General features: G+C 36.7%; 3 protein-coding genes across 3 annotated transcripts; all 3 read left to right on the top strand.

The window, feature by feature from the left end:
• The first annotated feature begins 457 nt into the window (after positions 1-457).
• On the top strand, positions 458-3,691 carry LOC112761409 (large ribosomal subunit protein bL28c-like). The gene is made up of 3 exons (XM_025808184.3): positions 458-1,624; positions 1,736-1,849; positions 3,228-3,691. The coding sequence occupies exons 1-3, from the start codon at positions 1,531-1,533 to the stop codon at positions 3,458-3,460; spliced, it is 441 nt and encodes a 146-aa protein (XP_025663969.1). The 5' UTR covers positions 458-1,530; the 3' UTR covers positions 3,461-3,691.
• Positions 3,692-4,074: 383 nt separating this feature from the next.
• On the top strand, positions 4,075-7,985 carry LOC140176456 (protein argonaute 10-like). The gene is made up of 3 exons (XM_072207844.1): positions 4,075-4,353; positions 4,777-4,893; positions 7,564-7,985. The coding sequence occupies exons 1-3, from the start codon at positions 4,210-4,212 to the stop codon at positions 7,615-7,617; spliced, it is 315 nt and encodes a 104-aa protein (XP_072063945.1). The 5' UTR covers positions 4,075-4,209; the 3' UTR covers positions 7,618-7,985.
• Positions 7,986-9,174: 1,189 nt separating this feature from the next.
• On the top strand, positions 9,175-10,255 carry LOC112761393 (early light-induced protein, chloroplastic-like). The gene is made up of 3 exons (XM_025808182.3): positions 9,175-9,458; positions 9,605-9,652; positions 9,791-10,255. The coding sequence occupies exons 1-3, from the start codon at positions 9,315-9,317 to the stop codon at positions 10,139-10,141; spliced, it is 543 nt and encodes a 180-aa protein (XP_025663967.1). The 5' UTR covers positions 9,175-9,314; the 3' UTR covers positions 10,142-10,255.
• Positions 10,256-10,631: the final 376 nt, after the last annotated feature.

Raw genomic sequence — 10,631 nt, 5'->3', positions numbered from 1 at the left:
GTGATAACAATGGTACTTGTGATATGAGAGAGAATTATTTTTTTACCGAGCTTGTATTGCGATGACAACTTCTCCTAGTATGTCACCAACCTCTATAGAGGGTGGAGAACTAGATCCTATAGAAGATGCACTGTGAGAAGATAAGGAATCTGTCATGATAGATGAAAATAGTGGCGAGAATTTAAGGAAGATTTCAATTTGACAGAATAGTCCTTCAAATTCCAGAACGCAATAATATTTATCGCACTTTTTGGCTTTATATTTGGAGGCCGTGACACTAAGAATTTCCAAACGTCGAATCTAGATTTGGAGGCAGAGATTTGCATGATAATTCGGCTCTAATCGAGTTTTAAGTTGGCAATCCTCCAAAATAAAGAGAAAGTTGTAGTCAAGAGTTATAATATCTATGGTGAGATTGAGTATAAAGTGTTGAAATCGCATCACATCAAGTATCATAGAAAGTGTAACAAATTTGTAAAAGGTTGTAATTAGTTGATTCAGATCCCTCTTTAACAGAAAAAAGGTACTTGAGATGTTAATGGAATAATGGACCTTATACACGTTTGGAACCGAAATCTCTAGTAATTACAGACAGCTTGATTAGCTTGATTACCATGTGATTGTTCTTTTACCTTTCCAATGATAAAAGTTGATGCGATTGTATCAATTAAAGTCTTGCAAAATATAATAGAGGCAAGTTATGATTTCATATCAAGTTACAAGAAAGTTTGATTGACAAAATAAAAGTTAGTTGCACGAATTTATGGAGATTAAGAAGAGTCATACATTGAGTTGTTAAAGATAGATTCTAGGCGTACAGGTAACTATGTCGAGTAATATTGCGAGCCTGGGCTAGATGTTGGAGGTCCAAAAAAGACTAGGGGAAGAATGTAACAAATATTGCTGATGGAACTGAAGATCATGTACTGACCAAGTATGCTAATCGAATCGGATCAAATCTAACCGAAAAATGTAAAAATTATATCCGATCTAATAAGTGCTGTGCAGATCGAATAGAATGATAAACTAGTCACTATAAGAAATTGAGAGAAATAGAATAAGGCGGCAGCAGCAGATCCACATGGAGAACCAGGGACAAGTCGCAGGCCAGTTTTCATTTGAAATTGAAGCAACAGAGATTTCCACCCTCGAGATTATTCACTCTGTCTTGGATTTGAGAGGCAGCTACACGACACAAGGCGACGAGCCCAGGAGAACCGTTCCGAACAACGTCGAAGGGGAAGCACAGATGAATCATCACTGAACGTCCATGGTCTCAAGCGCAGTAACACAGCAACCGCAGGAGCTGCTGACGGTGGAGGTCACCATGGCTCTTCATCCGTTTCATCTTTCGTTAGTTGCAGGGATCCAGCTTGTGTTGTGGAACCGGGGCGGTTTTCCAAACCGGGTTCCTTTAGTGGCTTTAGGCCCAGACCAAAGGGAAAAAAACCAGGTGGATGAGGTTAGTATAGTAAGTATATAGGAGCGAAAGTGAGTTGTGTGAAGGAGAGCGAGAGATAAGAAAGAAGAATGGCAATGGCAGGTTGTGCACTGGTATCCACCTTCCCCCTCAAATTGAAGCCTCCCAAAACGAAAACCTCTTCTTCCAATCTCCTTCATCCAGGCAAGTGCAACTCCATTTCCTTATTTATTTATATTCAATCAACATAATTTGAACTCCAAAGTCCAAACTACTAATTTTTTATGCTTCCTGCGCATTTTTTCTTTCTTTCAGAGCTTGCCTTCGTCACTTCCCACCTCAGCGGCATCAAAATTTCGTACCACCCTTCTCCCACGCCCCTTCTTGCGCCCATCTCTCCCAAGTTCTTACCTTTCCAGCCTCTTGCTCGTAACTCCTCTACCCTTTTCCCTCAATTTCTATTTTTTACCTTTCATTGTTTGCTATCTGCCATGCACCATCTTCACTCCAAGTAGGGAAGACAAATTTAGAATTCAATAAATCAAGATTGTCCTGTTTTGGGCCAAAAGGATTAGTGTTATCGTTCAATTCATCATGATAAAACCAATGTTATCTCTGACTAACTTCATAATAGATACTTGAGAGGTGATACATCAATTACAAGTTTCATATTCCAACCTTTTTAACATCGTAGGTTGCGTTTCAATAGTGAAATTTCCAAATGCCTTCTCCTGCACTTCACTAACCCTTAAACCCAATCGTGAGTGATCAGTTGAAGGACTCTGACTTGTGAAATCACCTTCTTCGTCACATGATTGGACGAGGACACATTAACACATTTATTCACCCAGGATGTATCTTATCCATTTTGATTGCTCTTGATACTGGAAATATTGATGGATGGACAACTGGATCTGGAATAAAGATTAAGATGGTGGATACCCATGTGCTGTCATGATTTTAGCCAAGCATTTGAGTTCTTCAACCTGTTCATGCTACAAAATCTCCAAGTATCTCTGCTTGATTCATCCATTATGAGTTTGCTCTCTGCCAAAAGAACAGCCCTGTTTAAGCAGCTAACGAAACAAAAATCAATCATTTACATGGCCAAAAGTAACCAAGGGAGGTTGACCAAATAGCAAATTACTCCCTAATTACTATATTTTATGTTTAGCTATAAGTGGATGATTACAAAAATGTTGTGTCCTGCACCAGGCTGTTAAACGTGTTAAAGGTAGCTGATTTGAATAGCTACAACAACACTTGAGTTATTATAAAGAATACACAACCCATAAGCCGATAACTTCCACGTGATCATGTGATATTATTTGAGTCATATGTATATTGAAGGAAGACCACCGCATTTTGTTTAGTTGAAGCTTGTGTTAATTGTTTGATCAGATCATTAGAAATTGGAAATAGAAAAAAGTAATCCTGAAGCTACCAACTGTGATTTTGAAGCTTCTTCGTATATTGTCTTGTGGCTGGGCAATTACTATATATTACAATTTCACTTTTCCTGGACTGAAGAAACTAACACTAATATTTACTCGAGCTTCAGCCTGATCTTTAGAGCCACATATGCTCTAGTTCTACTGTCTTTATTTTTTTTAAGAGGGTGACAAGCATGGCTAACAATATGCTAATATGGATGCTACTCATTGATGACAAGTTAGATTATCATTAGTGGCGGAGGAACCTAATTGGAATCTGTTATGTTTTGTTGACACTTGACAGTGATCGATTATTCTATTATCCTATTTTTTATTTGATTTATTATTATTTATTTTTTTATCTGTTTTTTCAGGGAGAGTTTGTCCTTTCACTGGAAAGAAAGCAAACAAGGCCAACAAAGTATCTTTCTCAAACCACAAGACAAAGAAACTGCAGTTTGTAAACCTGCAGTACAAGAGGATTTGGTGGGAAGCTGGGAAGCGCTATGTAAAGCTTCGGTTATCAACCAAGGCATTGAAAACCATAGAGAAGAATGGACTCGATGCAGTTGCAAAGAAAGCTGGAATTGACCTCCGGAAGAAATAAGACCACCTGATTATGGGGATGTAGTTGTAAGAAAGAACAAATTCAAGTTAGTTGATATTATTTGTTGATTTTATTTTTAAGGTTACTTTTAGGGACTATGGGTGATTCTAGCAGTGATTGAAAGAAGATATTGTGAGAAGCACAAACGGAATATCTTGAGAATTGATATGCACTTTGTAATGCCTGCATATTTTTAATTTAAGCTACACAAATCAGCCTTCTTATCGATTAGATATGTGTTTTATGCTTGTCTACTTTACTATATGAATGTGTGTTTTGCCAATTGGAAGTTGTAAAATTTGTGATTCTTTTGGCTAGGAAAATAAAAACATGAGAATGAGTAAATTTATAAGTACTTTTATAACAATATATATATATAAAAAAAAGAAAAATCGAGCCCCTCTTTGTGCATGATGACTATAATAATGTATCCATAACATGGCTTGCATTGAAGAGTCACCTTTATTTTTAGCATATCAATTATCAAGCAAACTGATACTAACCTCAGCGATTAGTTTCGTGGAACTTGATTCTTCATAGAAAATTATTAGAGAAACACAGGTAGCTAAGAAATTAATTAATAAAGCATACAAGTGGTGATCAAGTTTGCTGCTAGGGGAAATTCGTACCACTTTTCTACTTGGCCCAGTTTCTTGCTGGTAAGCGTGCTAATGCTCCACGTGAGGCACTTCAAATTCTGACATTGTACTCACCCTAGAATTCAGTTTCTTATTCAACTCCAATTCAACATGAAATTTCTCTCTACTCTTCTATGTTTCCAAGATATGGCTTCTGCTGCATTTATTGAACCTCTTCCAGTAGTGGAGTGTGCTGCCCAGCTGCTAGGAAAAGATTTACTGTCAAGGCAATTGTCTGATGCTGATCGCATTAAGGTACTCTATAAACACAGTTTGTTCAAACCATTTTTTTTAATGTTAATGATGTACAATTTAGGGAGCTACTATAAGATGGTTAACAAGAGAGCCCGTGTAGTTATTTTTTCTTCCTGGTACTGTCCTACAATAATTTCAAAAAAAAAAAAGAAAAACTTCTTTTCAATAGTTCTCTTTATAAGGACGTTATATCTTTATAGGCTCCATGTTGATGAGAACTCGACTATGAAATCAGTTGTTGAATATTTTTCAGAGATGTATGGTTTCACTATTAAATACAGTCACCTTCATTGTGTACAAGTTGGAAACCAAAATAAGGCAAACTATTTACCTATGGAGGTAGGAAAGTTTATGGATATTGAAGTAACCAATCTTCTTACTGATAGTTAGATTCATTATTATTACCTGCTTCTCATTCCCCAGGCTTGCAAAATTGTTGAGAAGCAACATTATACAAAAAGGTTGAACGAAAAGCAAATCACTGCTCTTGTTAAAGTTACTTGCCAAAGACCTCGCGATCTGGAAAATGACATTTTGCAGGTATCTCTATAATTAGCTAACTCAAATACACACTCATTATTGAATCCTGGCAATAAAAACTGGATGACTTAGCTTATTAGGAAATAGGAATGTAGGGCTTTTAAGGTATGATTTTCCAACGATTCTCTTGAGCAATACTAGGAAGTAGCAAGTGTGTGTTTCTATCATCTACCCAAAGACTGTTAAGGCCTAACATTAAGGCCTAATACTTACAATGAAAATGAAAAAGAATGCATATATCATGATTCTAATGATACCACCCAATTGAGGAATGAATTTTGAAAGAACAAGGGACACCCAACCCAAGATATAGCCTAGTTAACACGGTTAAGTGGTTGCATCTTGTAGAATATCTTGTGTATAATATGGAATTTTGCAGAGTCAGCATCTCAAGGAGTAAACATCCAAATGACCAAATGTTAGCTTCTATGTGACAACACGAGTCAGTGCTGTGCGGTCACAAAATGCAAAATTGTTTTTTATGTTACATCAACATTCATACAACTATGCACATTTCAAAACCAAAAAGCAAAAATATATGCCTTGAGTGCAGCTCGGACAGAGCACAAATAACGTCTTTATATAAAGCCAAATCCAATATTTCACCCGCTTCTGATAGCTTCTTGAGATAGTTCTTTTAGGGGGATTTAAAAAAAAAACAATTAAAAAAGTGCAAAAATTTAGTTAAACAACAAACAATATGTCAGTATTAATAGCAATTGCTATAAGAAATCTTACTTTTAAGGACCCTCCATCCAAATTCATAAAAAAACACTACGCTTGACATCACCATCCGCAGAGAGTTTCCAATGGGCAAGAATTTGGTGTCCATCAATTTCTACTATGCAAGGGTGGTCCAGAGTACCTAGAACTCTTGCTTCTCCCAAAAAGTTATGTTACCGAATTTTTTATCCCGTAGGCTGAACTATCCTGAACTTCCAAAGTACGCACCTTCAGTATCATGCAAAAACATGTATATGAAACTACACTAACACAATTTAAATAACTAGTGGGAAAAGAACACCTATATCTGAAACAGGAAATAAATGAATTAGCGACTGAATAAGCAAATAATCCACCTCCCAAAACCACCCACTAATCAACTAGAGTGATTAAAAAAAAAATCACACTCTTGGCACAAGATTCAACGTCCAGCAGGCCTTCAGTAACATACCTTAGCCGCAGCTCAACTGATCCCAACTAGCACCTAACTAAAGTAGTTGAATTTGTCACAAGCAGAGAAAGATGGAAAGGAACAACCAAGATCAAGATTTCCTCCAGTTGAAAGAGGGATTTTGATTCGACAAAGAGGTATACACCTGAAACAAGTAGATTAGGAAGAATGACATAATAAGCAAAGACATCATTTTAAACTAAATATGCCTTTGATGATACAGACCTGCAAAAGCACTCAGGATCATTCTCTTCTCTTATATCATGTGGTCTACAACTACAAGCATCAGCAAGCATCCTGATGCATATATCACCCCCTCTTAATGAGGATGATATTCCATGCACGTGCTAAAAAATCCATGTAATCTCTTAAAATCTCATAAGATATAGGGGCCTCAATGTGATCGCATAAATACAAAACAATAGAATTGTATCAGATCATATGATAGGTAATGGAAGAGTTCCAGCAGAAAGGTTTACGTACAAAAATTTGGAATAAACACAACAATGATACCTTGAAAAGCAGGTTTTATGTCTGCACCACCGAACTGCTCAGCTCTAATTGGAACTATGAGATGTTGGAGAGAGTAATATTCTCTATGGTATCAACAACTTATCTAGCAGATACACTTATATCAGTGCTGCTCCCAGTTGAGCACATACATAGGCTTCTTGTACTTTGAAGCAGACACAGACTTCCGTGTCCTTTCTACAATAGCACTTCTATTGCTGTTCCAAAATGATCTGACATGAAAAGTGCAAGCAGCGAAGCAATCCTCGAGTTGTCAATAACAGCTTGATTTTCAAGAATGTTCAAGTTATTTAAGGGCTTCAGATGTAAGATCGCTGTACTAGCGAGAGTATAATAGCATCCGACTCCTCATCCCTGTAAGAAAGCTGAAAGAGAAAAACAATTCAATTACTGTAAACGGCCACTAACACACAACTACCATCAGTAGTTCAGTACTTCCACAACTAATATTATTACTACCAATAGTAATAATAACAACAAGCCTGCCTAACAAGATGACTTCACACGTGAGAAGACACCCATTTCTCTCATAGTTTTCAAGGTGCTATAATAGCAGATCATGTCCTGCATCATAAAAGCCATCTGGTAGACGGTATTCAATGCCACAAAAGGAGACCTTACTGTACTTGCAAGACAATAACAAACTGTTATCCATTGGTTTTCTTGACTTGCACGATTTAGGATTATCAGGATCATGATCTGAATTCCTCTTTGAATTAGAAGCATACATTGAAACTTCTAAAGATGATGCTTCATCCAATTCATTCAGTCCATTCGCCAAATAGAACGAGCATGCATCTTTTGCATCTTCATTCTCAGAAAATTGTCGTCTAAACTGACTCTCAGTGCATAATTCAGCATTTTCATAATCTTTAAATCGTCATTTTCTGCATCTTCATAGGATATTCTTTTCCCATCGTCATTCAGACTTTAATTGTCTGATATAGTTTCTCTATAACTTTCAGAAGCAGGATGTTCCAGATCTTCCAGTCACAAGTTCTGAGAATCTTTTGCCTTAGGGACAGTATCACCCGCATCTTTCCACTCCTGCAACTATCCGGGCAAGGCTTTCTGCCATAAACAATGCTGGCACTTCCAGCGTTTGCCTGATTTCTGAGATGCAATACATCTAATGGGCGAAGAAGGGCTATTAAATAAGCTTGATGATGCATTATAAGTGTCTGCAGCACATTACATATCAAACAATAAATTTAGATCCATTGCGGGAGGAACTTCTATATTCATCATTGCTTCCACCTATATCATTTATTTTCATGTTACAATACATCCATGAAGGAGTTTGAGAAATGATGTGCAGTTTGTTGTACTAAACAAAAAATATGCACACCGACGTGTTAGATGAAAATCAAATATTTTCTTTTTCAAATGAATCTCGTTGAAGAATGAGTTACAACTTACAGCACAACAACAACATAAACCTTTCCCTAACAGATAGCACTGGCTACATGAATTAAATGGCACCATAGTGCCCTCTCTTAAACTATGTCCATAGTCAAGACATTAAAATCTAAATCATATTTTGTCTAATTTTTTCGTCTGAGTCTCCTCTACCTCTAAATACTACCCTATTCTACCATTCTGGCAGTTTCCTCTGAAGATCAAATCACCTTATCAATTGAAATTCTACATAACATTGCGTTTTGTTTCACAAAAAAGATGCAATTACCAAATCTATACATTGGACTTTACAAATCATAGTTAGGTATCTACAAATTTAAGTTTTGAAGTCTATGCATGGAGACAAGTTTGAGAGAATTCAGTGAAGTCAACCTGTTATATGAAAGGTCCAAATTCTACTGCCTGGACAAAGAAGTCAAAGCTGAAGGTAGTTCCCCTTCACTATAGTGTCGTGAATTTGCTTGCTAATGCAGATAACAGTGACATAGAGGAACCTTAAAACAAATAAACAAACTAAAGAGGAGCAATAAAGTAAAATGTTAAAGAGTAACAGAAAGTCAGAAATACAAGCCTTACAGAGAATTGTGGTCAATCTATGAAGGCCAGAAGAAGAATTTGGAGGAACCTTTGAAAGCTCAAGACACTGTAAGCGATCAATGGCTGAAATATTCTTTGTTCAGTTGTTGCTACTAATTATGCTCGAGTCCCTCACTGCCTTTTTTTCTTTAATTATTATGAAAATAATATTTATAAGTCTTGTGAATATTCTTAGAGCACAAATTTATTATGTTCCAGCATCATTCAATAATTATGATAATTGCTAATTGAGTAATACTAAAATAGTTGTCTAGAATCTGTAGAAGAATATAATAGTATATTTTGAAGCCTTGCAGGGTTCCAACTTCCAAGAGTGCCACAGTTCCAATCCCAAGTTCATCGAGGCCACGTTCTGGTCCATATGTAAGCCACATGCACGCACATCTCTGGCTTTTCTCATGTATGCCTGGACAAGTTAACTCACGCGACCCAAGTTACCTTTGGAGCCTAAGCCCTAAAAGTATGCTTCACGCGGAAAAAAAAAAAATACCCACGCTTCATTATTGCTTCTGCCTACAATTCAAAGTTAAGTCTCTTTAAGCCTTCCTTAGGTATTCTTTGTGGTTAGCTTAGGTGCCAAGAATAGCAATCATATAAGTAGCTCTATCTATTGTATTAATTGCCATTGTAACCAGATACTCATAATAATAGTACATTCATCAGGAACAGTTCCAGCACACATTACTAACAAAATTCATCAATGGCTGCTGCTTCATCATATGCTATGCAGTCTTCTATTCTGGCCTGTCCTGTGACCAACATTTCTAACAGGTGCAGGGTGAACCAGTTTGGCATTCCAAGCCTGAGGAGGAAAGCTAGCCTCGTAGTTCGGTCCATGGCCGAGGTATTAATTCTCAAATTTTACTATTAATTGGTATTATATCACATGATGTAATCCTGTAGTTGTTGTGTTTTGTGTATTTCATCAAAGGGTTTAAGAGAAAACATATGCATTTGGTGACCATATATATCATTGGTCTTTGATCGCAGGAAGAGCAGGCACCAAATCCAGTTACACCACCAGCACCTTCACAAAAGGTGAGTAGAGAATATATTTAAATATCAAGTTGTGAGCATACAAATAATGAAATAAACATCATTAACACAAGAATATGTTTGCAATTTTTTAATTTGATTATCAATCTGACACCCCGTTAACACGAGTAATAACTGCAGGTGAGCAGCAAGTTGATAGATATTCTGGCTTTCAGTGGGGCAGCACCAGAGAGAATCAATGGAAGACTTGCCATGATAGGATTTGTGGTAGCATTAGCAATGGAGGTGACCAAAGGGGAGGGTGTGTTTGTACAGATATCCAATGGCGGGATCACATGGTTCCTGGGGACAAGTGTGATCTTGTCACTTGCTTCTCTGGTTCCACTCTTGAGAGGGGTTAGTGTGGAGTCTAAATCAAAAGCGTTCATGTCCTCTGATGCAGAGCTATGGAATGGTAGATTTGCCATGTTAGGCTTGGTTGCTCTTGCTTTTACTGAATACATCAAAGGAAGCACAAGCACCCTTGTTTGATTATTTGATTAATTATGGATGTATGTATTTATGGGGTTCAATTCATAGAATATGAAAAACTCAAATGCTAATGTATCAAAGTTTAGTGGATAATAAATGATCATATTAGACGAATGAATTTGTCCACGTTGGAACCCAACAATATCGCCACAATTCATTTAAAAACTATCAACCACGGGAATGAACCTTTCTTATCATGTTCATATGTGAAACGCAATTGATGAGTAAACATACATCTCATCTGCCAACAAAGCTAAGATACAACATATTTCTTGCATCCATCCTGCATGCGACTATTAAAAAAAAAAATCTAACACCTGCAAGTTAAGCATCAAATAGACTATTCCACTCTTTGGAAACATGATGTATTATTAATATTATACTAAGATGAGGTCCTAGAATATAACTAAAAACACTCCACTCCTTTGAAATTTTGTATTATATTGTAATATGATTCGACTGAAATGGATCAAAACAAACATACAGTGTA

Source organism: Arachis hypogaea, chromosome 2, assembly GCF_003086295.3.
Source record: "Arachis hypogaea cultivar Tifrunner chromosome 2, arahy.Tifrunner.gnm2.J5K5, whole genome shotgun sequence".
NCBI classification, from domain to species: domain Eukaryota; kingdom Viridiplantae; phylum Streptophyta; class Magnoliopsida; order Fabales; family Fabaceae; genus Arachis; species Arachis hypogaea.
Note: the sequence above shows the minus strand (reverse complement) of the source record. Positions and strands in the feature narration are given on the sequence as shown.